Source organism: Phodopus roborovskii, unplaced genomic scaffold (assembly GCF_943737965.1).
Source record: "Phodopus roborovskii unplaced genomic scaffold, PHOROB, whole genome shotgun sequence".
Classification (NCBI taxonomy): Eukaryota; Metazoa; Chordata; class Mammalia; order Rodentia; family Cricetidae; genus Phodopus; species Phodopus roborovskii.
The window spans coordinates 4,119,017-4,146,815 of NW_026126459.1; the positions used below are offsets into that span (position 1 = coordinate 4,119,017).

The window sequence follows — 27,799 nt, forward strand, 5'->3', positions numbered from 1 at the left end:
CTGGCCAAGAAGACAGCAGCCTACGAATTGCTCTTACTCTAGCACTAAAAATACCAAGTTTAAGAGGAAGAGCTGCCCATTTGGAGTCCATTATTTCTAAAGGTATTTTCTACACTGAAGACCCAGCTGCTCCAAAGTTTCTGCTAAGTTCTGATGCTAATGCTCACAATGGCCATCTGGCTAGACAATTGACTTTCAGATGGTCCCTGGTTATATTGGGGGGGCGGGAGAGGCAGCCTCTACCCAGATGCCAGTCTACCTAGCAAAAACAATGCCTTGTAGTTTTTTTAAACTTAAAAAGATATGCTTCAATTCAGAAATTTATTTCTAACTCAACATTAACCAGGTATATATATATTTTGGAGGGGCAAAACCAATTGGCAATTTTTAAACTGTCCAATGCACATAATAAGCCACCAGCCAAAATGACTAATAGTCTTAAAATTCATCAGGCCTGAATAATCTAAATTCACTAACTTAACACCATGGACAACCCATATGGAAGTCCCTCCTGGCTTCTCCCACTAAGGAGAACAGTCTGAAGCACATTGCCACTATCTTCTGCAAAACAGCCCCTCCTTCCCTTCCCTCCCTCCCTCCCAACAATAAACAGGCTCCAACAAAAGTGCCTAATACCTTTAAGATAAAAAATAGCTCAATATCCTCAACATGCATTAAATTGGGAGAAGAAATTAATCTTTTCCAGTCAGATATATATATATATATACATACATATATATATATATATTTTTTTTCCTTCCTTACAAAATCTGTTATTACAGACTGGATCTTTTGGGTGGGCAGAGGAAACCTGGCAGTGAATTTTAACTAATCTGCATTAAAAAAAGGTAAACCACAATGGATGGGAAGAGAAAAAAGTAAAAATGAAAAGGGCTAGAGGGTAAAAGAATAGCCGGTTTTCCTTTAGATGTAATTAATCTGCATGAGTCACTCCCACCAAGCAGCTTCATTTACGAGAAGGAGGAGGGGGAGGAGGGGGGGGAGGGTACTGGTAAGCAGTTTGCCCCATGTAGCCTATCATATTGGTAGCTCCTGGAGGCTGTGCAAACTGCTGTGACATCAGTGGCTGTGGCTGCTGACTAGATCGGCCTATCCCACTAAACTGCTGGCTAGAGCTCTGGGAGCTCCTCCCAGTTGAGGTGGTGCTGCTAGCCCCGTAAGTACCAGCAGCATACTCCTGGGCTGTGTAGCCACTGGTGCCATAAGCAGCTGCCCCATAGGTGCCTTGAGCATAGGTGTATTGGCCTGCTTGTGCCCCGAAGGCAGAATTCGGGCTCCCATAGCCACTGCCATTAGCATAACTGGCTCTATCGGTTTCACTACGATCCCGGTAGCTTGTAGAATCTCTCCGGCCACCATCCTTGACCCCTCGAAGCCTCCGGTCACACTCATCCTGATACATCAGATTAGGATTGTTGGCTGAAGAAGTAGTCCGGTACCGAGAGCGACCACCTGATGGGAAGAAAAAGGTATCTTTAATGCCAACATGGGATCCAAACAAACTGAACCCTAAGGGGAACAGAAATACCCAACACATCTTTATAGTCAGCAATGTTAGTCTCTAATCTTTCACTCAACTTGGTGCCTTCTAGACTCTTCTTGAGTGTAACAAAAACAATCTTTCCTTCTTTTGTTTTTTGTGCTGGGATTTCACTGTGTAGCTCTGGCTGTCCTCGACCTCAAGAGATATGCCTGCCTCTGCCTCTGCCTCCTGAGTGGTGGGATTAAAGACGTGTGTTGCCACTACCACCAGGCTACAAAAATCAATCTTAACACACTAGGCTAGGGAGCCAGGAGCCTAAAGCTGAGTGAACCTCACAACTATCCATCGGCTACATGCCTCAGTTTTGTTACTATGTTATGAAATAATGTAAAATTACACCAAATTTTCCAAATATAAATTGAAAATCTGATCTAAAGAAGCAGTTTAAAGGCATCAAGAAACAATAATAGCTTAGCTTTATCTGTATTTATTAAGAGAAACAAGGTCTACATATAAAGCTCAAACTGTCCCTAAAAGATTCACACCTGGCTTTAGTTCAGGTGTCAAGATTTACAGGCAGCTACATGAGGAGGCAAATACTTTGTGTGTGTGTGTGTGTATGAGTGCATGCACAGAGGTTGACTGGGGCAGGCATATCTCTGTGAGTTCTATCTTTGTGAGTTCAAAGCTACCCTGATATACAAAAGCTACAAAGAGTTGTTGGACAGTCAGTGCTGTTACAGAGAAACCCTGTCTTAAACCACCACCACTCCCCCAAGTTTATAGGAATGTACTAGTATGATTGTGTACACTACCATGTGACCCAAAATTTAAATAGTGGGTCTTAGATTCTCACACACCAGGCTATAAGAGTAACAATAGCAGCACAATGACAAAACTTGCTTTCTGACTTACAAGGAGGTCACGAAAACTACTAAGCATTCTGAGTTCCAAGCAAGAGCCTTCATAGATAAAAAACCAAAAAACACAAACAAACCCAAAAAGGCACAATAAGCATTAAGAGTCCTTGGTAATCCCTGGAAAATTCCAGGACTTACCCTTACCCCCTCCGCCGCCACCACCTCTGTGGTCCACCAGCTGCATCAATTTTGGATTGATGGCCTGATTGGCCTCTTCTAACACTTTGATCAGCTCTCTAGCCTGCTTTAGGTTCCCTGGGGTAAAGAAGGTATAAGCAGTGCCCTTGTTGGTGCTCCGGGCTGTGCGGCCGATGCGGTGAACATAGTCCTCGGAGCTGTTTGGATAGTCATAGTTGATCACAAACTTGACATCTTCCACATCTTCCAAGTCACGATGAGTCATTGTGTAGGTTGATATGGCAGAGAGAGAGAAGATAAAGGACATGCCAAGAGGTGGAAAGCACGAATGCAGATAACAGCAAGAGGAGATAAGATGAAGTTAGTAACCACTCTGAGCGGGCACAAAAAAGACTCATCCCAACAGAGTAAAAGAGGGTCAGTGACTCTTAGGACACAAATAGGCACTGCAACTTGATTTGCTTTAATTCCACTGAGTCCCATTTAATACCCCCAAACTCCTGCCTCTTCTGTGACAATATGCTGACAGGAGCTACACTATGACCACAGTTCAGACTGACATATTCTAGTGCCACCCCTTTCAAAGCAGGGGTGTATTAGAAATCAGTAACCACTATTAAAATGCAGGGCCAAATCACTTCTACTCTGTTGGGAGAAGCCTGGCACAGTCTACCAACAATACAATTTACTTACCTTCAGACCAGTCACAGAGCAAAATGGAAAGGCACTTCATCTACTCACTACATTCTCAGACTAAACAGTTAGGTTTTTTTTTTTTTCTCTCTTGTATTTAAAAAGCAAAACCAAAGCCAAAGTACACACCTATTTTACTTTGCTTAACACCCACAGTATCTTTCCCTTTTCAATCACCACAAGAATACATTACACTAAAATTTCACTGTACTACCAAGCCCAGCTTCTCAAGTGAGGTTTTGTTTCTACTCAATTCAAGGTTATTGCAAACTTGGTACTTGTATCAATGATCAGATCGTCTATGTGACCTGGAGATTCAACAGCCAAAGAAGGTGGGGCAAACCAGGAAACCTTGAGACACACATTTGATATTCTGTACATGACTAGGAATTGGGCTGGGTAACCCTGAACTTAAATTATGTAAATGTTAGTGTAATGCTTTCAGCTAAATGTAGTTTTTAACCTACTTAACAAACAAATCTAATAACAGAATCCTCATTTTTTTTTTTTGTGGTAAAAAAAATCTGCATTTTACAAAGAATATTCTGAAAATATCCTAGATAAAACACAGATTTCTGTGATAGAAATAATTAATTAAAAAACATTCTCTGTTTGTTACCAGACCGATGCACACTCCCTCCTCCTTTGGGAAACCGCTGCAGCCGATCCCGTCTCTTTGTCTTTTATATTTGGCGGCCTCCTTTCGAAAACTCCGCCTTCTGACACGGGACCACTGGAGCGCGGGGAGCATGCATCAAGGGTCCATGGCAGTGAGAAGTCCCCACACACGCTCGCTCTGTGAACTGGCTTAGATGCTTCTCTGTAGCCCCATTTGGTTGCCAAGCGCCGGAGAACCTGGGTTCAGGTAAAAATTTCAGGTCCTCCAACGCCTCCCCAAGGTAATTGGGGTGATTGTAGAAAATTAAGAAAAAAGTTACATCCAAAGGGTCAGACTGCATCTATTGCCCAGACTGGATTAATTTCAGGGAAAAGGGGAGATGATTGAAAAACAAAAATTCAGCTCGTTAGGGGCATGTGAAGTGGGGGCATTATGTCTGTTTCTTATTACAATAAAAGCTCCTCAGTCTTTACTGACCCCTAAAGTCCTGAATCACACCAGAAAGACGAGAAGGCACTTATCACAGGGGGCAGCTTGAGTCTCCGGCTTGGGTCGTTGATGCCAAAGAAAAAATATAGGGCAAGGATGGAAGGCTGGGGTGGGGTGGGGGGATAACTCCATAAGCACATCTTCAGAGCTTGGACAATGCCCCTTAATCACTCCCACTGAGTGACCACAGCAACAGAGCACGCTGAATTACTGCACTGGATGCACATGAGTGTGCTTTCCAAGCAGCAAGCACTGGGGCTCCAGATGCTAACAGCTGAGAGTACTTCTGGAGGGGCTTGATAAAGGGTGGACACGGTGCAAGTTCTTCATACTAGATAGGTGTCCTGTGTGCATACAGCTGACTGAGACCACCTAAGAGCAAGCACAGAATCTGGTTTTCTCCAGTCCAGGCTGCCCTGAGGTTACTGGTGCACTGCCACAATATTATCTTGCTGTCTTTATAGAAGATGCTGTAGCAGGGTAAGAAATGGAGAGTTACAGTTTTGGCCAGTGGCCTGGGAGAACCTGTTGTTTGGGAAGCCCTATGCCATGGCCTGAAACTCCAATCACTAATTGGGAGAACTAAGACTAGCCAGCAGGCTCATCTAGAGCGGCTTCGGGCCAATGTAGATTTTTGCCTCAGCCATGTACTGAGTGATCTGCAGCTGATATCAAAGCTTCTGCTAAAAAACAAAACAAAATCAATTCAATACTTTTAGTTCAACAATCTTTAAACAAAAAAGAAAAAAAAAAAAAAAAGCAAAATAAAAAATATCCCAGTGGAAAGGGAACAGTGGTCGCCTGAAGGTGACTATTATGAAACTATGGGAGGCAAAGAACTTACCTGAAGGGACCATTTAAGAGACCATCGCTCCACAGAAGTGAAAAAAGGCCTGGTGACTCAGCTGAAAATAGCACCCCTGTCTATGAGGTAGAAGCCTTCACTTTCCAGGATCTTGTAGGACCTTGGTCAGAATTCTGCCATTGTGGTGGGTTTTCTCCCTCCTTTTGATTTTTACAAGGCAGCAAACAAAGGGGCCCAAAAGCACCGATGTTGAGTAACAAGAAACAGACTCAGGTACCTTCCCTCTCCCCTCACTTGAATGAGGGAGGGTGGGATGAAGAGTCTAAGTTATTCTAATGGCAGCCAATTGAGTTTGTTAAAATATGCAAGGGGACATAGAACAAAGATTTTTAATTGTCTAGGCAAGATGCACAAAGAAGCTACCAGCACATAGCAAGCCTGTTTTAAAAACCACCACTACTGAAAGCTTTATGCAAATTGCTTTCAGGCTTCTGCCTCCTTTCCCAACAGGCCCAAGTTCTAACGGCAGGGACCCAGACATGACCTCAGAGGGAAGAGACAACTTCCCGCCATGGCTGTAGGTCACTACCTCTGGATGTTAAAAAGCTCCATCACTGCTGCATTCGATACTTATCATCTCCATGTTAAATTGCACAGGGAAACTCGGTACTTCTCACCTTCCTCAATGGAAAATTAACACATCAACAATGGATTCCTCAATAGAAATGACCCCCACCTCTCTAAAACAAGATCTTACTATATAACCTAGTTTGGCCTCAAACTATTGATTCTTCTGCCTAAGTATCTCAAGTGCTGGAATTCACAGGCATAAACTACCATGCCCAGCTAGAAGAATCTCTTTTTGTGGACACAGCATCTCACAATATAGCCCTAGCTGGTCTACAGCTCACTATGCACACCAGGCTGGCCTCAATCTAAAGAAACTACCTGCCTCTGACTTCCAAGTATTGGGATCAATGGCATGCATTACCACACCAGCTGGAGTAATCTTTATAAATGTTAACATTTTGGGCCAGACTTGTTCAGTTAAAAACAATAGGCTAAAGTATCACAGGTTATTTGTATGTATCTTAAATCATGAGTTGAAATTCCAGAAGGACAGGACACCTTCAGATTAAGTTCTTAAACTGGACAACAACACATTGATGGCCAAATGATAGATAAGGGGGAAATTTCCCATGCTTTTACTGAAGTAACACTATGCAATGCAGATTTAATAGAATGGCATTATAGTACAGAGTAATCAAACCCTTTTTAGGAAATGTTCATGAAGTGGCCTCTAGTTTGTATCTGGTATTAGGGAGAAACATAAAAAACCAGTTTTTGCTAGCTAGGTTTAATTAGGCTCCTTCTATCCAGCCAGAAAACTGAACAAAACCAAAAAGAAATTAAGCTGTAAAATGAATGTCTCCCCTCCCTGTAACTTTACAGTCATGCCTAGGCCTTGCTGCAGACCAAAGCCTGTTTGTTAAGAGCCAGATGAGACTTTGAAAATAAAAGGGGGGGTGGGTGAAATGACCTCAGAAAACTCAAAATAATAAAACAATTAAAATCCCACACAAAGGTTAAAAAAAATTGCAGGGAGGGGAATCACACTTATACTCTTTTGACTTAACTCATGTACATACAACTATAAATTTGACATGACAAAAAAATTTGAAAACCAAAAGATACACAAACCACCAACAGAGACACCTATCTATACAAACCTAGCCCTCGGGAGGCTACATCCGTGGCAATGAGGATAGGAGCCTTTCCAGATCGGAACTCTGAAGGGAAAAAAAAAAAAAAAAAAAAAAAAAATATGGTGCCAAGTTAGGGAACTGAGGCTATAAAGAACATCCATAAAAGACATGGGCTGAAGAAAAATTGTTTTCCCATCTACCCAAGACTCATGCCTTTTATAATGTTGGCTCTGTACACTTTTTTACACCTCATATAACACCTATTTTAATTAAGGGGAAAAATATTTTACACATTTTTAAAAACTGTATCTGTGTATGTTGAGTGTAGGTGCTCAGAGGGCAGAGGCATTGAATCCCCTTGTACCTGGAATTACAAGTGGTTGTGAGCGGTATGTACTCTTAATGCTGGGCCATCTTCTCCAGCTCCTTGCACTTGAAAATGCTGATTTTTATTTATATAATTATGAACTTTAAAGAACTCTAGAGATGTATTGAAAATATCCATGGGTCAACTAACTAAAATAGGGCTAGCTTTAACTTTGATCTACAAATAAAATCTAGTACTTTTGCAAACAAAACTGGAAAACACAGCCAGGCCATGTCTGTCTATGTCCACTTGTTTTAGTGTAGAAATCACTCAACCCATTATTTGATGAACAAAGCCCCAGATAATCTATTATCTGGTTCTTTATAAATAGGGGTATGTTGGGCAGTGGTGGCACATGCCTTTAATCTCAGCAATTGGGAGTCAAAGGCAAGCCAATCTCTGTGAGTTTGAGATCAGCCTAGTCTACAGAGCGAGTGACAGGATAGTGTCCAAAGCTACAGAGAAACCCTGCCTAAACAAGCAAACAAACAAACGAAGGGGGAGGGAAGATATTGGGCTAGGTACAGTAGAATACATTTCTAATCCCAGCAAGATCTAGGATGCAGAGTGGATTTCTGTGAGTTCAAGGTCAACCTGATCTACAGCAAGATCCTATCTCAAAATGCCTATTAGTCTTATTCTTACCATTAAGTACCCAATCTCTTTCTGGTTGACTCTTGTCTCCATGGATACACATAGCTGGCCACCTATCAGAAGAAAATCATATATTAGAAATCTTTACAAAAGTATTAGTATATGATTTTGATCAAGTTTTTTTAAAAATGACTTATTTATTATGTATACAGTATTCTGTCTGCATGTATGCCTGCAGGCCAGAACACCAATGTCATTATGTGGTTGCTGGGAAATGAACTCAGGAACTTTTGAAGAGCAGCCAGTGCTCTTAACTGCTGAGCCATCTCTCTAGCCCTTGATCAAGTTCTTTAAGCTACATAATGGTTATACATTCACACACATCAGGCTAAAATATATACATACATGTTCTGAACCACTGCTAACAACCCTTTATTACAGTTCCTATGGTGACCCACGACCACAAAATTATTTCATTGCTACTTCATTAACTAATTTTGCTGTTATAAATCACAACATAAATATCTGATATGAAGGATATCTGACAGGCAACCACTGTGAAAAAGTTGTCTGACACTTCCCCTGATCTCCACATACAAACATCATGACCCACAGGTTGAGAAACACTGATAAAGCTATCTATGTGCTGTTCTCACCCATCTCTGCGCATTCTCCGAGTGAGGTCATCACAGCGTCTCTTTGTTTCCACAAATATTATAGTCTTATTTTCTTTTTCTGCCATGATTTCTTCCATCAGTTGGATCAATCTGAAAAGACAAAATAATGCAGCCTCACAGTAAAGTTCTTTCCTTTACATCAAACACAGCTATTAACTCCCAAAGTTTAGATGGAACATGCCTACAATCCCAGTAATCACTGGGAAAGCTGAAGCAGGATGGAGAATTCAAAGGTGAACCTTAGCTACATAACAAGAACCTTCTCTTCCAAAAGACCTCAAACATAATTTTTCTTTTTTTTTTTTTTTAAGGGGTCAGGGTTCCTCTGTGTACCCCTAGCTGTCCTGGAACTTACTCTGTAGACCAGGCTGGCCTCAAACTTGAGATCTGCCTGCCTGTTTTCCAAGTGCTTGGATGCACCACCACACCCAACCCACTGACAGATACTTTAACAAACACCTACATTTTTTTTTTTAAAGAAAAAATAATTCAGGGACTGAAGGGGTTAATGTTTTTGCTGCTCTTACAGAGGGGACTGACACTAGCTCTGGACATCCACTATGTCCATCCACAACCATCTTTAATTCCAGCCCCAGGGGATCTAAATTCTTTTCTTGCCTTTATGAGCACAGTGCATGAACACAAACAAAAACTGTGTTTATAGTATTTGACTAGCATGCATGATGTCCTGGGTTGAATCCCCAGCAACACATAAAGTGTGTTGTTACATCTTGAGCTCCAGGCCTGCCAAGGAGATCCTGTTTCACATACATAATAAATAAAATTGAATTCCAAGGAATCCACATTAGATTCAAGCAGATCTGATACTATTCTTATCTCAAAAATGAGAAATGGAGGCAATGAGAAGTAAAACTTAAATCTGCCTAAAAACTATACAGCTGGTATTTAAAAAGCCTAAATTAAACCCCAAGGATCCAAGATTATTTCATTTAACTATACTGCTCCAATAAATGACAAAGAATGTTTTCAACCTAAAAACAAAACAAAACCCAAAACAAACCCTGTGGCCTTTTTAGCTATGGTATAGTACTGTTTGTAATTCTAGCATTCTGGAGGCTGAGGAAGATCATCAGTTTGAGGGCAACCTTAGGATACCCAGTGCAGTCCTATTTCAAAAACAAACCAAACTGGCACACTTAGTCCCACCACTCAGAGGCACAAGCAGGTGGATCTCTGTGAGTCTGAGTCCAGCCTTGTCTACAGAGCAGAGTTCCAGGACAGGCTTCAAAGCTACACAAACCCTGCTCAAAAAACAAAACCCAAATGTAATATTATGTCAAAATAGGACAATGACTGGGCAGTGGTAGCACACACCTTTAATCCTAGCACCTGAGAGGCAGAGGCAGGTGAATCTCTGAGTTCAAGGCCAGCCTGGTTCACAAAGATACACAGAGAAACCCTGTCTCGAAAAACCATAAAAAACAAAACAGGATAATGAAGTATTCTTTCATACTTGTGATCCTTTTCACTTTCCATACAGACATCCACAATCTGCAGGATGTTGTGGTTGGCACTCAACTCCAGATTGCCCACATTGATCTGTGTGTAATCTCGCAGGAAGTCCTCTGCAAGCTGCCGCACTTCTTTTGGCCAGGTTGCACTCCACATCAGTGTCTGCCGGTCAGGCTATCAAGAAATGAAGGTTTTCCTTTAGATTAAGAAACTATATGACAGGCAAAAAGGTACAAATACTAATGAAGTATCAGCTTTACGAACCCTGATTTGGTCAACAATTTTACGGATCTGGGGCTCAAAGCCCATATCAAGCATTCGGTCAGCCTCATCCAACACAAGGTAAGTACATCGGCGAAGGTTTGTCTTTCCTGACTCCAGGAAATCTATTAGGCGCCCAGGAGTGGCTATGCAAATCTCAACACCTGCAAAGAAAAAACAAAACAAAAAACAACAAAAAGAACCCTTATTATAAACTATCCAAACCTCAGTACACAGAAACTAGGACATACCAGCCCTGGTAGCTGCATGTACTGTTATAGCAGTTGTTAAAACTTAAAGTATCTAAAGAACATGATGTAAGGAGAACTTAACAAAGAGTAGGTAAGGCCTTCCAGCCACCAGCTGCTCCCTGTAAAGTAGCTAAAAGGATTGCATCCCAAGAATTTCTACACTATTGAAAATACTGAATTTTCTACAAGAACCTGTTTTGCTCCATTTCATTTACAGAAATTGGCAAAGAATGAAAACATTTTTTTTTTTTTTTTTACCTCTCTCCAAGTCTCGAATCTGGGGACCTTTAGGAGCACCTCCATAAATGCATGTACTCTTCAATCTAGAACACTTTCCATAATCATCAGCTACCTGCTGCACCTGCTGAGCAAGTTCTCTAGTAGGAGCCAGCACTAAACACTGAAACAAGGGGGAGAAGGGAAGAAACAAAGCAAGTAAACTTGAGACAGCCACCACAAGTTTAACAATCCACCCCCCCAAAACCCTAAGAACCAAAAGGTAGTCTAATTATCTCCTTATTGTCTAATTGAACACATCAAGTTATTTGATCAGTGGGGCATATTAGCTTATGAGAAAATACAACTTACTATTTAGAAATGGAAATGATACCAGCATCCTCCCTACTTGGCCTAGTCTGATGCATTAAGACTGAGTGACATATAAAAGACCCCCTGGGGTTGATTTACACCTTGTATTATCTACTATTAATAAAAAGAGGGCCTTATACTTTAACTAGCCTTTAACTTTTAGCTGAAGACCTTGAAGTTCCTTCTGATCCTCGTGTTTCTACCTAACTAGTACTAGGAGTAAAGACAAGCACTATCACACCTAGTTTTGTATTACCTACTTTTAACCTTACAAGATGAACAATCAGCTTAATAAATATGGTGCTCACTTTTAATCCCAGCACTCAAGAAGCAGAGGTAGACAGATCTCTGTTGTCAGATTGAGGCCAGCCTGGTTTACAAAGCAAGTTCAGGGACATCCGGGGCTATTACAGAAAAACAGTGTGTGGCTGTGTTGGAGCATGTGAGCTGGTATAAATACCAGCAGGGAATACAGATAAAAGTAGAGCTTGGAGAGATAGCTCAGTGGTTAAGAACATTGGCTGCTCTCTCAGAAGAGCCTGGGTTCAATCCCTAGCACTGGCATGGCAGCTCACAACTGTCTATGACTCCAGTTCTGGAGGATCTGACACCCTCACTCACAAACACACATACAGGTAAAACACAACACAACACAACACACACACACAAACCAGGTGGTGGTGACACACACCTTTAGTCCAAGTATTGAGTTCGAGGTTAACCTGGTCTACAGAGTTCCAGGACTGGGCTGCAAAGCTACTCAGAAAAACACTGTATTGAACAGAACCCCTCCTCAAAGGCTGAAGCCATGGCTAATAGGTTAAGAGCATTGGCAGATAAGATGCTTGTACCAGAGGGGGATACAGTGGTGTGCAGCTATAATTCCAGCACAGGAGGCAGAGGAAGGATGATCTGAGCCTATTCTACATAAAAACAAATAAACAAAAAAACTCGCCCAAGTTTGAAAATCTGATCTTGACACCCACTTGATGGGAAGACCTGAGACCCTAAAAAGTTGACCCCAGCTTCCACAGAATAAGGTGGCATGGGCCCACTCCCTACAGAAAAATAATCACATTTAATTCCAAATAAGACAGGCCAGTACCACTTTTACATACAGAGAAAAGGGTTAAGAATTAAATTAGGGCAGGGGCTGGAAAGATGATTCAGAGGTTAAGGGCACCGGCCCCATTCCCAGAGGACTTGGGCTCAATACCCTAACAACCACATTGTAGATTACAACTATCTGTAACTCCATTTCCAGTGGATTAAATGCCCTCTTCTGGCCTCCGTGGCAAACCCCCCCCCCACACACACACACAGGCAAAACACCCATAAACATTTTTAAAAAGGAATGAAATTGGGTTTTAGTGACAGTGCCCAAAACAACTATCATTCAATACAGTTATTCTTAAAAATTACAAATTGTAGCACACTTACAATTGGACCATCTCCTCTTTCCAAATATGGCTGGTGGTTTATATGAACAATCGCAGGCAGCAAATACTGAGAAATGAGAATTAATCAAAAATGTCATAAAAACCGAAGCCATTATCTTAAGGATTCTAATTTAAATCAGTAATTAACAATGTCCTCATAGAAAGTAAGAAAACTAGAACATATTACCACACTCAAGTACAATGTAGACATATTGGTGAAATACTGAACATACAGTATTTTATTTATTGGCCCTCTTGGGACATTGTCTCACTTTGTAGCTCTGGCTACCCTGGAACTTCACTGCATAGACCAAACTGGCTTCCAACTCAGAGGTCCATCTGCCAGCTTCTGTCTCCCTAGTACCAGGATTAAAGTGTGCCCTACCATCCCCGGCTGGGTATGATGGCATACAACTTTAATCCCAGCACTTGGGAGGTAGCAGGGGCAGGGAGTTCTCTGGTTGGAGCCTCCCACCCCCCTGTACAGATCAAGTTCCACAATAGCAGGGACTACAAGGTGAAACCCTAGGGGGTAGGGAACTTGGGGGGAGGGGATGGGAGGCCCAGATGGGACCCAAGAAAATTAAGACAAATAGGATAACAAAATAAGTTACTACAATGTCAAGACTTGGTACCTACCGCTAATGTCTTCCCAGACCCAGTCTGTGCAATGCCAACCATATCCCGGCCACTAAGAGCCAAAGGAAATCCCTGGCACTGAATGGGAGTTGGCTCTGTAAAATGCTGATCCATCAGCACATCCATTACATACTCTGAAAGAAAGCAAATGCATTACTACTTTTACTAGTAAAACTAAGGATACATGTCAAGTCTGTATAAAAGCAGCAGTTAAGATTAGTGGTGGCTCACACCTTTGATCTGGAAAACCAAAAAAGTGGCAGTTACTTATTAAGACTTACTTGGATTCAAAAACTTTAAACCCAATCTCTTGCCAGTTCCATACTACCTTTGAGAATTACCATCCTAATTCAGCTGCACAGGCAGATGAGTCACTTACTGTTCTCCAAGTTCATAATATATTCTGCTACTCTGTAAGATGCCAAGGGCAAAATACCAGTGGAAGTATTGGCATTAAAAGCAACGCAGAAACTGGGCAGTGGTGGAGGACACCTTTAATCCCAGCATTGGGAGGCAGCCAGAGCCACTACACTGAGAAACCCTGTCTCAAAACAAACAAACAAACAAAAAAACCCAAAGCTGAGATGGCTCAGCTGCTAATAGTGCTTACTGTTCTTGCAAAAGACCCAAGTTTGGTTCCCAACACTTAATATCAGGCTCACAACTGTAATTCCAACTTCAGGGTATCTGATGCCCTCTTCTGACCTCTTTGGGAACCTTACGCCACACAAAATTTGAAAAATAAAAATTTGTGCAACACAGTCTTTATTAATACTTGTAGCCTTCATACTTCTAAAGTACTGGAACTTCACATAAAATTACTATTTAAAGCCAGGTGTAATGGCATCCACCTTTAATTGCACACTTGGGGGAGGCAGGAGCAAGTGGATCTTAAGGTTCAAACCAACCACCCTGATCTACATAGTGAGACTGTCTTGAAAAATAAATAGAAACATAAAATTTTTGAACTTCATTATCGTGTGTGTGTGTGTGTGTGTGTGTGTGTGTGAGAGAGAGAGAGAGAGAGGGGGGGGGGGGAGGGAGAGAGAGGGAGGGGCCAGAGTGAGTTTGTGGAGGTCAGAGGAAAGCTTGGTGGAGCGTGTTTTCTCCTCGTTTATATAGGTTCCAAAGTCGGAGTTTAGGTACACTTTCACCCACTGAGCCATTCTCATTCATTCATCCCTACCCTCTGTAGATTTTATAGACAAGGTTTCTGTGTAGCCCTGGCTGTCCTGAAACTCACTCTGTAAACCAGGCTGGCCTCAAACTCAAGAGATCTGCCTGCCAAGAGCTAGAATTAAAGGCGTGAGCATTCACCATCTGGCTACTACTATCTTTCCTTTATACTTTTCAAAACCTTTAAGCAACCTACCACTTAATGTAGGATTAAAGAACACTTACGTGGGAAATTAGCATGATGGAAGGCAAAGACAGGTTTTGGACAAACATCTCCCCCTCTCACTGTAATCTCTTTCTTTCGTCGCAGCTCATCAACCTCATACTATAGCAGGAAAAAGAAAGACAATAAAAGCTCTTCTCAATTTAAAAGCTTTACTATCATACAATGATAAATACTAACTTTTTTACATAAGTTCAAGTTTGTGAAGCACATGAACAAAAGGCTCCATTTTGCACAGGAGAAAAACCTCCCAAGAGTAATTCCTAGCCAGGATAGGTAGGTAGTACTTTGTAATCCCATTACAGTAGGCAGAAGGATCAGCTCAAGTTCAAACCTAACCATATCTACCAAAACAATTCCAAACAGCCAGGGTTACTTAGCGAGACTGTTTACTACAAACAGCTAACTTCTACCTAAAACTAGGAAGAAATTATGTAGAACTTAGGCCCAAACGATCTGCTCTTTCCATCATATAATTTTTCTGGACTAGCAATGATTTTCTGGGTATAATGCACTACCAAGTGGTCAAAAGCACACAAACACAATGTTAATTTATTTTAAAAAATAATTTTATGAGGGTGTAGCTCAATGGTAGAGTTTAAGCTTTACAAGCATGTGGTGCTAGGTTTGAGCTCAGCACTGCTAAAAGAAAATTAGCTCATTGATTGAGAACTTGCCTTCATGGACAAAGGTCAGGGTTTGACCCTAGAAAGAACAGCACAAAACAGATATGCCTGCCCATGCCTGTAACTTTGGTGTCCATGAGCTGAATGAAGTAGCAGGATAACAAGTTAAAGGCCAGCCTAGAACTATATAGTGAGACCATGTCACAAATAGAACAGTTTTAACACCTAAGAATCAAAAAAAAAAAAAAAAAAAAAAAAAAAAAAAAAAAAAAAAAAAAACCCACAAATGAATGCCAGCCACAATGGTGTTCTTTAATCCCAGCACTCAGATGCACATGGACCTGAGTGTCTGAGGCCAGCTTGGCTACATAGTAGGTTCCAGGTTGGCCAGGGCTACAAATCAAGACCCTTTCTCAAAAACAACAAACAAACAAAACTCTAAAACACATTAAAATGAGCCGAGTGGTGATGGCAACCACCTTTTACCCCATGGCTTTCGAGACAGAGGCAGGAAGATCTCTGAGCTCCTGGTCTACAAAGCAAGTTCCAGGATAACAAACAAGGACTACACAGAGAAGCCATGTCTCAAAGAAACAACACAACACAACACATCCAGGCAGTGGTGGTGATGCACACCTTTAATCTCATCACTTGGGGGGGGGGGGAGGCAGGAAGATCTAAATAAGTACAAGGACAGCCCCATCTACAAAGTGAGCTCCAGGCCAGCTAGGGCTCTTTACATGGGGGGGTGGGGTGGGGGAAACGGCACATGAAAACAAAACAAAAAACCCACATTCAAAACAGAAAAACCCCACAACATAATAAAAAGATCTGACATAATCTAAAATAAAATATACAATACACTCAGATTAAGCTGTTTGTTTTACACACCCCTACTCCATGCCCCCCTTTTTACCGGAGTCAATCTTGCTACTTCTGGATGTTCCACATAAAAATTCTTCTCAAATTTGGGGAGTTCACTCAAATCCCACTTCTTTTTACGTAACCGCTCCCCGGGATTACCAAACTTCTTCGGGGGAAGGCCACTACCACCTCTTGCTCCAAACCTAGAGACACCAAAAAATGTTGATTCATTAGTACCCATCTCAAGTGACAGACAGGAAACCATGTGAAGTGATGGTTCCTGGAAAGTCCTTTTGAAAGACCATTCATATTACAGGATAACAGCACAGATTCAGGACCTGACAAGGCTTGAATTCTAAGTCTGAAACTTACTATGTACACTGGGAATACACTTTACTTCTCTGTACCTTAGTTTTCTATTCAGAGGAACAGCACTACCATTGATTATCCATTTAGCAAAATCACTGGCTACCAACTACAAACCCAATGTAGTTTTTTAAGTGGTACTAGAGATTTTGCAATGAAATAAAACCAAGTTTGTGGGCACAGAGAAAAACATACATACTTTAAGAACTTCCCTCAAATCTACAATAGCTTCTTAGCCTAGCCAACTTCCCCCACTTGCTGTGGCAAGCACATCTGGATAATACGCAAACTACTGGAACATCAGGAGTGTTCATCTTTAGTTTATTAAAAAGAACCAAACAGTTGTAATCCTTTCCTCTTTAGCCTTCATCTTTATTTCCTATCTACATTTTTTGCTTTGTATCTTTTTTTTCTTCCCTGTACAAAACAATACTACTCCTGTTTTGAGGCAGAAATACACAGTAATCCTCCTGCCTTCTTATAAACACTGGGATTACAGGTGTACCTGAGCTACTACACCAAGCTCAAATACTACTACTGAGTTACACAAGAAACCATCAATATGTAGGTTAAGGTTTTTTGTTTTAATAAAATTCAAAGTTACATATGGTACTGAACATGTGTAATCTTAGCACTTGAAAAGATGGTGGCAAGATCAGAGTTAAGGTCAGTTTGGACTAGGGGAGACCTTGTATAACACAAAAACCCCCTCAAACATTTAGAATTACGTCTTTTTTTGTTTGTTTTTTGAGACAGGTTTCTTTATGACTTTGGAGCTTGTCCTGGAACTCACTCTGCAGACCAGGGTGACCTTGAACTCACAGATATTGGTCTGTCTTTGCCTCTGGCGTGCTGGGATCAAAGGGGTGTGCCACCACTGCTTGACCTTAAATAAATTCATATATATATATCCTTTACAACAAACAGGTAAGCCAAATAAGAATACAGTTATGGCCACTTGCCAAACCTAAAATGCATGAAATTAGAAGCTAATTGTTCCTGGAACAATCCAAATATCATCCTTATCTGCCTTACTCTATATAAAAATACAGGTCTTTATTTTGATACACAAATAGGGCATTTAAAGGTCTCATTTCCTTATTCCTTGTCAAACACTAAGAAAATTGAGTAATAGCTACTCTGAAGAGTTTCAATGTCAAGACCAGCCAGTTTGGGGAGAGGTGGGACAAAACTTACAATCTAAAACCCTCTCTGCCACAGCCTGATGTGGTGGGTCTACACTTGTGATCCCAAAACTTGGGACACTGAAACATGGCACATTCTAGGCCAAATGCGGCAGACTAAGCCACACAGAAATTTTTATGGCAAAAAATTTTACTGGGATTCATTGGTTATTTACATTCAGCAGGCAGAACTGAGGTAACGTACACCCGTCAGCCCTTTAAAAGGCCACACACAGGCTTTCAGCTATATATCACAGTGAAAAAAATCCTTCTGAGTTGGCCACTCCACCCCACTTACAAAACCACTCAGCACAATGCTCAAACACTTAAGAAATAGGATGCCAGATTTTCTCAGTTTTGCAAAAATGGCCCAAACCCAATTTTAAGGGATTTTTTTTTTGCCCAGCTCCAGTGATATGTGTTATTTCCCATTTTTCTTGCTGTAATCCAGCACTGCTTGAATCTTCCTTTTTGGCTTTTCCAAACAGGGTTTCTCTGTGTAGTCCTGGCTATCCTGAACTTACTATATAGACCAGGCTGGCCTCCTCAAACTCACTGAGATTCACCTGCCTCTGCCTCCCAGCTGGTGGTGATCAAAGGTGCATGCCATCCAGGCTGGCTAATGCTGCTTGAATCTTGATCAAGAAAAAAAGTAAAGCTTCTAAAATTAAGATTCCTTTACAAATCTTATTCTTAGTTGTTTTTATTTCTACAACCAACCCCACCTAGTACTTTGAAAACCATCACCTTGCTTTGACACAAAATCTATGGTAGCCCAGGCTGACCTTTATAATCAAGCTCCTGCCTTGGTGCTAGGCATGGGCCACCTCAAGATGTACTCTTGGTTTCAACAGCTTTATCACTATGTAGTTCTGGTTGTCCTGGAACTCCCAACATCTATCAGGCTGGCCTTAAACTCACAAGTCTCTACCTCCTGAGTGCTGGGAAGTGAGCAAACCACAACCAGCCAAGACTTTATTTGTACCCAAATATGAAGCACCCAGAGTTTATCTAGATGTGAATTGTTTCTTGTATCTAGGAACCACGAACAATGTTGGCTTTTTGTTGTATTGATTCCAGGGCACACAGTCAAGGAATTTTCTAGCAACACAAAACGAAGCTTCCTCGGTTATATAGAAATAAATAAAAATTATATATATATATATATATATATATATATATATGTGTGTGTGTGTGTATGTGTGTGTGTATATATATATCCCTAGCTTATGCCTTAAACTTAATTCTGCAGTAGAACTGGATCCTTAAAAGGCAATAAATGAAAATGTCACCTGCACCTCTGGATCTTTCAGTTCCAACACTTCCCATTCCAATGTTTCCAATGAACCAAAATATAACGGAAGAGGAGTAAAGCCTCGTTTAGAATCAGAAAGGCCTTTCGACTCGGGACCCTCTAAAGAGGATGGCTGGCGACATAACGGAAAGGAAACCATCCCGAGGTCGATTTTCCCGGACAGACACTGCGGCGTGTGGAGGAGACCAAATGACCTGCGAGGCAGGGCAGCGTTGCTTGGCCCGCCTCCGAGCCACGAGGGCAGTCCGCAGAGGCGCCCGCCGGAGCCAGAGGCCCGCGCAACGCCGCCATTGTACGCCGCGAGCCGAGGGCTACCCCGCCCCCCGCCTGCACCTCCCCCTTACCCTCCACGGTCTCGGTCCCGATCCCGGTCCCCAAAGCCGCCTCCGCGCATGGTCCCAAACGGATAAAGATCTGGGAGCGGGGCACGGATGGCCGAGCTGGGGAGAGCCTGCGGCTCCGGTCTAGTGACGACCGATGGTGGCGGCGCCTCCGCTGTTGGGGCGGCGGCAGGCGCGGCGCTCTCTCGCTCCGACGCGCTGTCTCCCGTCGCAGACGCCACCGTCGCCGCCTCTCTCGTCGGAGACGGTAGCAAAACACAGAGAATCGGGGTTGTTAGTACAGTGGGGAGGTCTGGTCACGCTCAAACCGGGCGGTGCCACGGTTTAGGCGTCTCCTTTCCTTCCCAGCGACTACACAAAATGGCGGCGGCCGCTGAGACTGCTTCAACTTAACGCTACGCACGGCCGAGACGCTACGTAAACAGCGTCTGGAGGAGCCCGAGGGCTCGGTGTGGTGCTACAGACATTCTAGGAAGCGTTTTACGTCAGTGACGGAGATGGGAGCCCTTGGCAGCCCACCTAAATAAGGCAGTGTACGTAACGGGCGTACCGCTCTCGCGCCGCCATCTCTAGAACGTGGGCTGGGGGTGGGGCGAGCCTCCGACGCAACGTAACATTGTTTGCAAGGTTGGCCGACCCACTGTTACGAGGATGCGCAGTCTTCGTAGCGCATTCTGTTTAGAGAATAGACTTTTCCCAGCATTCCGAGCTCAAACGGCTTTTGAGGCTGGATTTATGCAGACACAATAGCCATCCTCCATGTTGTTTTGGTCAGGTTTCAGGCATCAGTGGGTATTAGAATCCGGAGGCTCTTGAGGACCTCATGAATGGCTTGGCCCCTCGCCTCGCCGTCCCGGGTTCACCAAGCTGGCAACGCATTCCAGAACCATTTTCTTCCGTTGCTTTTCGCCGCGCTGGCGCCGCAGCCATGTTAGATAGGTCGCGTAGCTCTTTAGGGGGCGACAGCCCAACTGGGTTAAAAGGTACCCTGTGTTTCCCTCAGTAACGTGCATTTCCGGGACAGACTTGTCACTGTTCCTGCTGGGTACAGTTGACGCACTCACACAGAGACCACACCTTCCCAGAGCCCTTCCTGAGGTGGGCGCCGATGGCCTCGCTCGGGTCTGCGGGCTTTCTATGCGGGAAGGCAGGCCAGGCTATGCTCCGGCCGCCTCCCAACTCTTAGATTACTTGCTTTTGCTTGTCATCCCTGCGCACTGCCAAGCCACACAGCTTGGCCGTATTTAACTTACAGAATTGTGAAGCTGCTGTGTCCTTGATACCTCTAGTCTTATTTCTACAGATGCGGAGAATGGAGGCCGTCAGCCTGCAAGCTGTCTTGTCTCCTGTTCTGAGTGTTGCCCAAATTATTGGAAAACCAGGAAAGTAAAAGGAGCCTCACTTGTCACGTTAGCCACAGACTAAGACAGTGGTGGAGAGCCAGGCATTGTGCTAGCTGCAGGAATGCTTGGGGAACGAGCACATTGCAGAGAGGGAGTCAGATGACAATTTTTTATGTTAGACAGTCGCTAACTTGGAAAAAGATATTGGAGGGATTCGGGGTTGGAGGCCATAGAAGAGTGGGTAAGTGCTTGCTGATCGTGATTGAAGTCCTGCATTCAGCACCCAGCACAGCACCCTCAACAAAAAAAGACTAAGACTAGCTGGGCAATTGATGGCACATGCCTTTAATCAGCAGAGACAGGCTGATCTCTGTGAGTTCGAGGCCAACCTGGTCTACAGAGCGAGTTCCAGGACACAGGATCCAAATCCAGGACACAGGATTCAAAGCTACAGAGAGAAACCCTGTCTTAAAAAAACCAAAAAAAAAAAAAAAAAAAAAGACAAGACTGGAGGGAAGGAGTGCCTTTAGTCCCAGCAAGTGGATCTCTTGAGTTTGAGGCCAGCCAGGGATATACAGTGAACCCTGTCTCAAAACAACAAAAAAAGACAAGACGGGAGGGGAAAAGGATAGAGATGACTTGAAGAAGTGGAATGAGAGTGGATGTTCTCAGAAGGCATCCTATATCTGTCAGAGATAGATCTCTGATCTCTTTTGGGGGGGTCACTGGATCTCTTTGTCCCTCTTTGTCCCTCTTTCTCATATAGTCACATTGAAAACATCTAATTTTTCTGCTTTTTACACAGTCTGTATCCCAAGAAAGTCAAGCTGGTTAATAGAGGTATTTGGACTGTCATGACTTGGGAAAGGAGGAGGAGCTACTGGCAGGGATGCTGCTAAACCCCTTACTATGCTCTTTTCAACACCTGGATGTACCCAGCTGTTTAATATTAAACATTAGGTTTGGGAATGTGGCTCAGTTGATGGTCTGCTTGCCTAGCATGCACAAAGCCCTGTATCGATTGGCATACACTATAAAAACTAGGTGTGGTGTATGCCTGCAATCCCAGCAGTTGAGAAGTAGAGGCAGGAAGGTCAGAAGTTCATGGGTATCCTAAACTTCATAGTGAATTCAAAGCTAGCCTGGGTTATGTGGGACCCTATTTTTAAAAAAAACTACAATAGCCCGCCATCCCTTCCAGCATTGGCGAGAAGGAAAGGAAGGCAGAGAGCGAGGTGAGGTGGGCAGGGCAGCTAAGAGACCCGAGGGGAAGCAGGGCCAGAGGCCACCTCCACCATGCAGAAAATCACCGCCAGAGTGGACCACATCAAATTCGACTTGGAGATGTCCATGGAGCAACAGTTCGGGGCCCAGCCGCTGTCCTTCCCTGGCATGTATAAGTCAGGGGCTGTTGTCCTCAAGTTCTTTTTGAAAGCTGTATGTGGCAAAGGTGGCATATGTCCATTCCGCAACATTAGTGATGAGAAGACAGTTGTGTGCAAACACTGCCTAAAAGGACTGTGCAAGAAAGAGGACCAGTGTGAGTTTTTACAAGCGTATGAAATGAAGCTGGGAGGTGGTGGCACACTCCTTTAGTCCCAGCACTCAAGAGGCAGAGGCAGGCGGATCTGTGTGAGTTCGAGACCAGCCTGGTCTACAAGAGCTAGTTCCAGGACAGCCTCTAAAACCACAGAGAAACCCTATCTCAAAATACCAAATAAATAAAGAGTACGACATGACCAAGATGTGCTAATGATACTTTTACTCCAAGTTCTAGGAATGCAGCAACAAAGTGTGCCCCTTCCTGTACATTGACCCTGAGTCCAAGATTAAGGATTGCTCTTGGTATGACCTCTGCTTTTGTAAGCACAGTCCCCTGTGCAGGCACCAACACACTGGGAGAGTCATTTATGTTAATTACCTCCTGGGATTCTTCCCTGAGGGACCCTCATGTAAATTCATTCACCCTCGATTTGAACTACCCATGGGAACCACTGAGCAGCCCCCACTACCACAGCAGATACAGCCTCCAACAAAGTAATCGTTTTTGTGTGTCTACATGGTGTTTTTCAAACAGCAGCTCCTGCCATCATCCCCAGAACTTTCTTTTCGGCCCACTCTCCTGGGGCAGGCCATTGCAGAAGCCCTCTTCCTGCTGGTCATGCAGAAGAGGTCATCTTTTTTTTCTTTTTCTGTTCCCATTGGTAGTTTGCATTCACGTGTTTTCCGAAGTAAAACCATGTTATTTAACTCTTCCCTGCAAAGTAACAATCCACCATTACAAAGGTAGACATCCTTGATGCAGCCAGTCAGACTCTTCTCCCAATCAGCAGAGAGCCCTGCATGTCACTGAGGTCATGCAGAGTCAAGTGACTTGTTGTTGGAGCAAGTCACTTGCTACAAGCATAGTGAAAAAGGACACTGTGCCAACAGATGCACCAAAGGGCATTTGGCCTTTCTCAGTGGACAGTGACAACAGCTGGAATCTGGAGCAGCCTGAGAGCCCTGCTGTTGGGAACAAGCATTTAGCTGCTGAATGTAGTGCTGGCAGGACTGGCTAGGGCCACAGGCACACCTGCCGGGGCTCATTTTTGAGGGGAACATGTACTTCAGTTGGGTCCCTTGAGCCAGTTTGCTTGGATATCAGTGCCTCATTTTTTAGGACTTCGTGCACACTGCCTTCTTGGGAACAGAAAAGCTGGGAAGGGCTGTGCTTCTTGGTTCTGTGTGGAAGATGGCTAGCAGTTCCCCTTGGGGCCTCATTAAACACTAGCACCTGGAGAGGATGGGTGGATCTTGTGGGGCTGTGGCCAGGTCAGCCTCGGAGTCCAGCTGAAGCCTCAAGCTGTGCCTATGAATGTGACTTGTATAAGTGAGCCCTTCCAGGCAAACTTGGAGCATCCACTGCCTGGCCTGGCCCTGGCTCTTTAGAGGAGTCAGGATCCCAGGCTGAGCTGCTCTTCTGGGCTTGCTTTCTTGTGGAGACCTACCTGACAATGCTTCAGATACACCTTCAGCCAGCGCTGCAGACCACCTTTAAATAGTTGACCCAGCTGATCTGCACCTACCTTCTGCCAAGCAAGATCTGTGCTGTCACTCAGACCCCTGTGGCATGCAGAGGCCACCCACCCTTGAGCCTAGAAAATGTGAACCCATCACCTGCAACCTGTTGGGCAAGTGGGCCTATCCAAGTTCAGTTATGAAGTTGATTAAAAAGCTTGTATTTTAAAAGAAAAAAAGCTACAGTAGTCATTAACTGGCAAACATTATTTGCACTGGTTTGTCTAATAATAAATGGCTTATAAAGTAAGGTATGCCTCCTGAAATCCTCCCTATATTTTGTTTCCTGGGAATAGTTGTATTTTGTTAAAGTCTTTGTCTTCTGGAATCTCAGGATTCTTGTCTTCATAAAGCTTGTATAAGTCATTATTTGATTCCTTCTACCCTCTAAAAAAATGAGACTTAAGGTTCCCTGGCAGACAAGTTTTTGATTTCAAGATGAATCCATAGAATACATTACACATTCTTGGTGGCTGATGAGATGACTTGCCACATACATCTGTTCATCTGGGCTTCATCCTTGGAACCCAAGTCAAAAACTGGATTCAATGGCTCTCATCTGTAATCCCCCTCCCCAAGGGGAGATGAGAGGTGGACAAAAAGGAGAGTCACACCAGAAGTTCAAAGGCTAGGTACTCTAGAGTATGAAGTGAGACAATGAAAGATCCTTCCCTCTGACGTTCACAAATGTCTTTGTACAAGAGCCTGCATTTACACATCATACACAATAATAAAAAATGTAAAAAAAAGAATGCATTTCACATTCATCCAAAAGATAATTGAATTAAAGAAATAATTCAGCAGGGCGGTGGTGGTGCACACCTTTATTCCCAGCACTTGGGAGGCAGAGGCAGGCAGATCTCTGTGAGTTTGAGACCAGCTTGGTCTACAAAGAGCTAATTCCAGGACAGGCTCCAAAGCTACACAGAAAAACCCTGCCTCCAAAAACCAAAACAAACAAAGAAAAAGGAAAAAAAAAAAAAAAAAAGCTCAGTTGGGTTGGAGAGATGGCTCCGAGGTTAGGAGCACTGACTGCTCTTCCAGAGGTTCTGAGTTCAATTCCCAGCAACCACGTGGTAGCTCACAACCATCTGTAAGAAGATCTGGTGCCCTCTTCTGTTGTGCAGGCAGAACACTGTATACATAATAAATCTTAAAAAAAAAAAAAAAAAAAAAAAAAAAGGTTCAGTGGGGCAGGGCAGTGGTGGTACACACCTTTAATCCCAGCACTCAGGAGGCAGAGGCAGGCAGATCTCTTGAATTTGAGGCCAGCCTGGTATATAGAATGAGTTCCAGGACATCCAGGGATTCATAGAGAAACCCTGTTTTGAAAAAAACTTTTAAAAAGCTGGTTCAACCTATATATGTATATGTTTTCACTTTAAAACATACTGTGTGTGGAGCAAGGTATGGTGGTACATGCCTTTAATCCCACTATTCAGGCAGAGAAAGGTGGTTTTCTGAGTTTGAGGCCAGGCTGATCTACATATCTAGTTTCAGGATAGCCAGGGCTACACAGAGAAACTCTCTCTGTAAAAACAAAACAAAAAAAATAATAAAATAAAAAATTAAAAATAACTGTATGTGTGCATTTGTGCACATGAAAACAGTATCTGCAGAGACTAGAAGAGGACACTGGACTCCCCTGGAGCTGGAGTTACAGAGAGTTGTGAGCTGCTTGAGTGGGTGCTAGGAACTGAATTCCGGTCTTCTGGAAGAATGATACCCACTTTAGACCAATGAGCCATCTGTCCAGTGCCAAAGTTGTGTGTGTGTGTTTTTTTTTTTTTTTTTGTAAACATAGAATTCCACTAAATAAAGAAGAGACCAAGGAATCTCATTTAGAGACAAACCAAATTCTTGGAATTAGTGAAAATACGTTTAGTTCGATCTACCTCTCAACCCCTGCCTTGAAAATCTAGGGAAGTAACAGTTGTGTGCTCACACTGTTAAGGTACATGCTAAGAGTTTTTACTATTTTAGTACCTCTGTTAACCCAATAAAACAACAGAGATCTCTTACAGGGATGCTGGGAAAAGCCAGTGGAATATCATTCAGGGTAGTGTCTCACATACAATATTCAACAACTGTTAGCTGCCACCATCTGTTTACTTTATAGATAAGAAGGCTGAAGTCCAGAAGGTTACATAGCTGGTCTGGAATGACACAGTACATTGAATTGAAAGGTGCTGTCTTAGTTAGGGTTTCTATTGCTACAATGAAACACCATGGCCAAAAAGCAAGTTGGGTAGGAAGGTTTATTCAGCTTATACTTCCACATTGCTGTTCATCACCAAAGGAAGAAAAGGCAGGAACTTGGAGGCAGGAGCTGATGCAGAGACCTTGGAAGAGGCTTCCTTAACCTTTCTTATAGAACCCAGGACCACCAACCCAGGGACAGCACCACCCACAATGAGCGGGGCCCTCCCCCACTGATCACTAATTGATGTCCTACAGCTGGATCTCATGGAGGCATTTCCTCAACTGAGGCTCCTTCCTCTCTGATGACTTTAGCTTGTGTCATGTTGACACAAAACCAGCCAGTACAGGTGCTCAGCAGTAGCTCTGGCCTCTGCACTGTATACGTGTGTGGCTCTCCCAAGTGATGACACTGTCTCTAGACACTGCCCATTGTTTCCAAGGGGACATGACAATCTAGAAGCAAAGCTCAGGAAACTGGTCCATCTCAAAGTGGGATCACAGGCTGGTTTCAATCATTTTTCTCTTGTTTGCCTCTACAAACTCTCCCTGTTTTTTGTTTTATTATAACAGCATAATTCATACGCAGACAAATTTCAACCACTAGGAAACATGTTCTTTTTTGTCAGATTTGAAAGTAATAAGTTTTATTGTTGAGCTATTTTTGCTGTGAGCTGAGGACATTCTGTATGAACATTCTATCTGGTTTCTACAATTCATTGTTAAATTCACCCAAGTGTGAAACACAGTGGTTTAATTTTCTGTCTTTGAGATTTGTGTGAATTTTCTAATAAGCTGGTTCCTTACCTGAAAAGTTGAGAATATGGATATACTTAAGTTGACAGTGACCCGAAGCAGATGCCATCAAATGGTAGCAAATGAAGGGCAAATGAGGAGACAGCTTCTGGGAATCTAATCTTAGAGCTTGGGTATGACAGGGACATTAGTTAACAATGCACCATCCCATTTTACAATGACAGAACTTTCATTCATGGATGTGTAAATGAAAAATGCAGAGACACACAGAAAAGAAAACAAAGTAGTGAATAAAAATTTTATCAGCACTGGGGATATTGAAGCAGGAAGGTAAAGAGTTCCAGGCCATTGTAAAAAACAAAACAAAATCTCTCTTTCTCTGTTCTCTCTTTCATATACACATGCACACACACACAGCTGAGGATGTAGCTCAATGGTAGAGTGTCTACCTAGCATGTGCAAAGCCTAGAGTGCTTGCCTAGAAAGTGCAAAGTCATCACAGAGGAATTTAAAAATTGAGAAAGGGAAAAAACCCAGTTCCATGTTCTCAGCAAGAATGGGAGGAAGGCAAGACTCTAAGTAGTTTTATTGTATGTATACAGGCTTCCTCTGCTCCCTACAATAATTAGTGGCCCAGTCCTTGGACTTCAAATATACATGAACTTATGCAATACTCTACTTAGTTCAGCTGTTACATTGGCTGGAAAACTCCAGAGATAAACCATAAGTTTTACTGGTTTATTTTTTATGTTATGTTACCTGCCACAAGTGTGAAATGTCTGGAAAGGCCAGAAGAGGACGTCAGATTACTGGTTGTGCCCAGACATATGTGTGTGAGCAACTTCTTCAAAACAGCAGCTCTAGAAGATAAATGCTCCATTCCTGCAAAGGGCCCAGCTAGTACAAGGAGTTGCACTCAGGACTTGAGGCCCTCCTGTTGTGGCCACACCATCTCCTGGGCTACTGGGAGACCAGCAGAGGTTTTCTAAGTGTGTGCCTATTCTCTTGGACCCATGCTCTGGCAGACAGTAAACTGGGTTAGATCACTGAGAGATGACATCACTGCAAAACAAGGTGCCAGCCTCTAGACTATCCCTGCCAAGTCCTCTGGGTACAGGAGGCTGCCTTAGACTCTCCAGTCAGCCACTGGCTAGGCAGCTGCAAAAGCAGCTGTTTCCTGCCT

General features: G+C 43.1%; 2 protein-coding genes across 3 annotated transcripts; one reads left to right on the forward strand and one right to left on the reverse strand.

The window, feature by feature from the left end:
• Positions 1–902: 902 nt before the first annotated feature.
• Ddx17 (DEAD-box helicase 17) lies at positions 903–19,652 on the reverse strand. 2 transcript variants are annotated; one of them, XM_051189373.1, is made up of 13 exons: positions 19,262–19,652; positions 16,105–16,255; positions 14,565–14,664; positions 13,164–13,297; positions 12,526–12,591; positions 10,756–10,897; positions 10,250–10,410; positions 9,987–10,159; positions 8,492–8,602; positions 7,887–7,948; positions 6,899–6,958; positions 2,569–2,805; positions 903–1,473 (listed from the first exon to the last, which is right to left on the reverse strand). In XM_051189373.1, the coding sequence occupies exons 1-13, from the start codon at positions 19,309–19,311 to the stop codon at positions 968–970; spliced, it is 1,953 nt and encodes a 650-aa protein (XP_051045330.1). In that variant the 5' UTR covers positions 19,312–19,652; the 3' UTR covers positions 903–967. The 2 variants fall into 2 exon arrangements, with proteins under 2 accessions (XP_051045330.1, XP_051045329.1); XM_051189372.1 differs by having other exon boundaries at positions 2,563–2,805.
• A 2,245-nt stretch (positions 19,653–21,897) lies between these two features.
• Positions 21,898–22,642, forward strand: LOC127225616 (cleavage and polyadenylation specificity factor subunit 4-like). The gene is given in 3 exon segments (XM_051189103.1): positions 21,898–22,177; positions 22,329–22,393; positions 22,469–22,642. Coding segments are annotated over 3 exon segments (519 nt in total).
• The last annotated feature ends 5,157 nt before the right edge of the window (positions 22,643–27,799 follow it).

Coding starts and splice junctions, on each gene's coding strand:
- Ddx17 (XM_051189372.1), bottom strand. CDS start 19,311: ATGCGCGGAGGCGGCTTTGGGGACCGGGATCGGGACCGAGACCGTGGA. Junction 10,411..10,755: donor GATTCGAGACTTGGAGAGAG/GTAAAAAAAAAA, acceptor TTTTCTTTGCAG/GTGTTGAGATTTGCATAGCC. Junction 2,806..6,898: donor TGTAGCCTCCCGAGGGCTAG/GTTTGTATAGAT, acceptor GTGACTTGGAAG/ATGTGGAAGATGTCAAGTTT.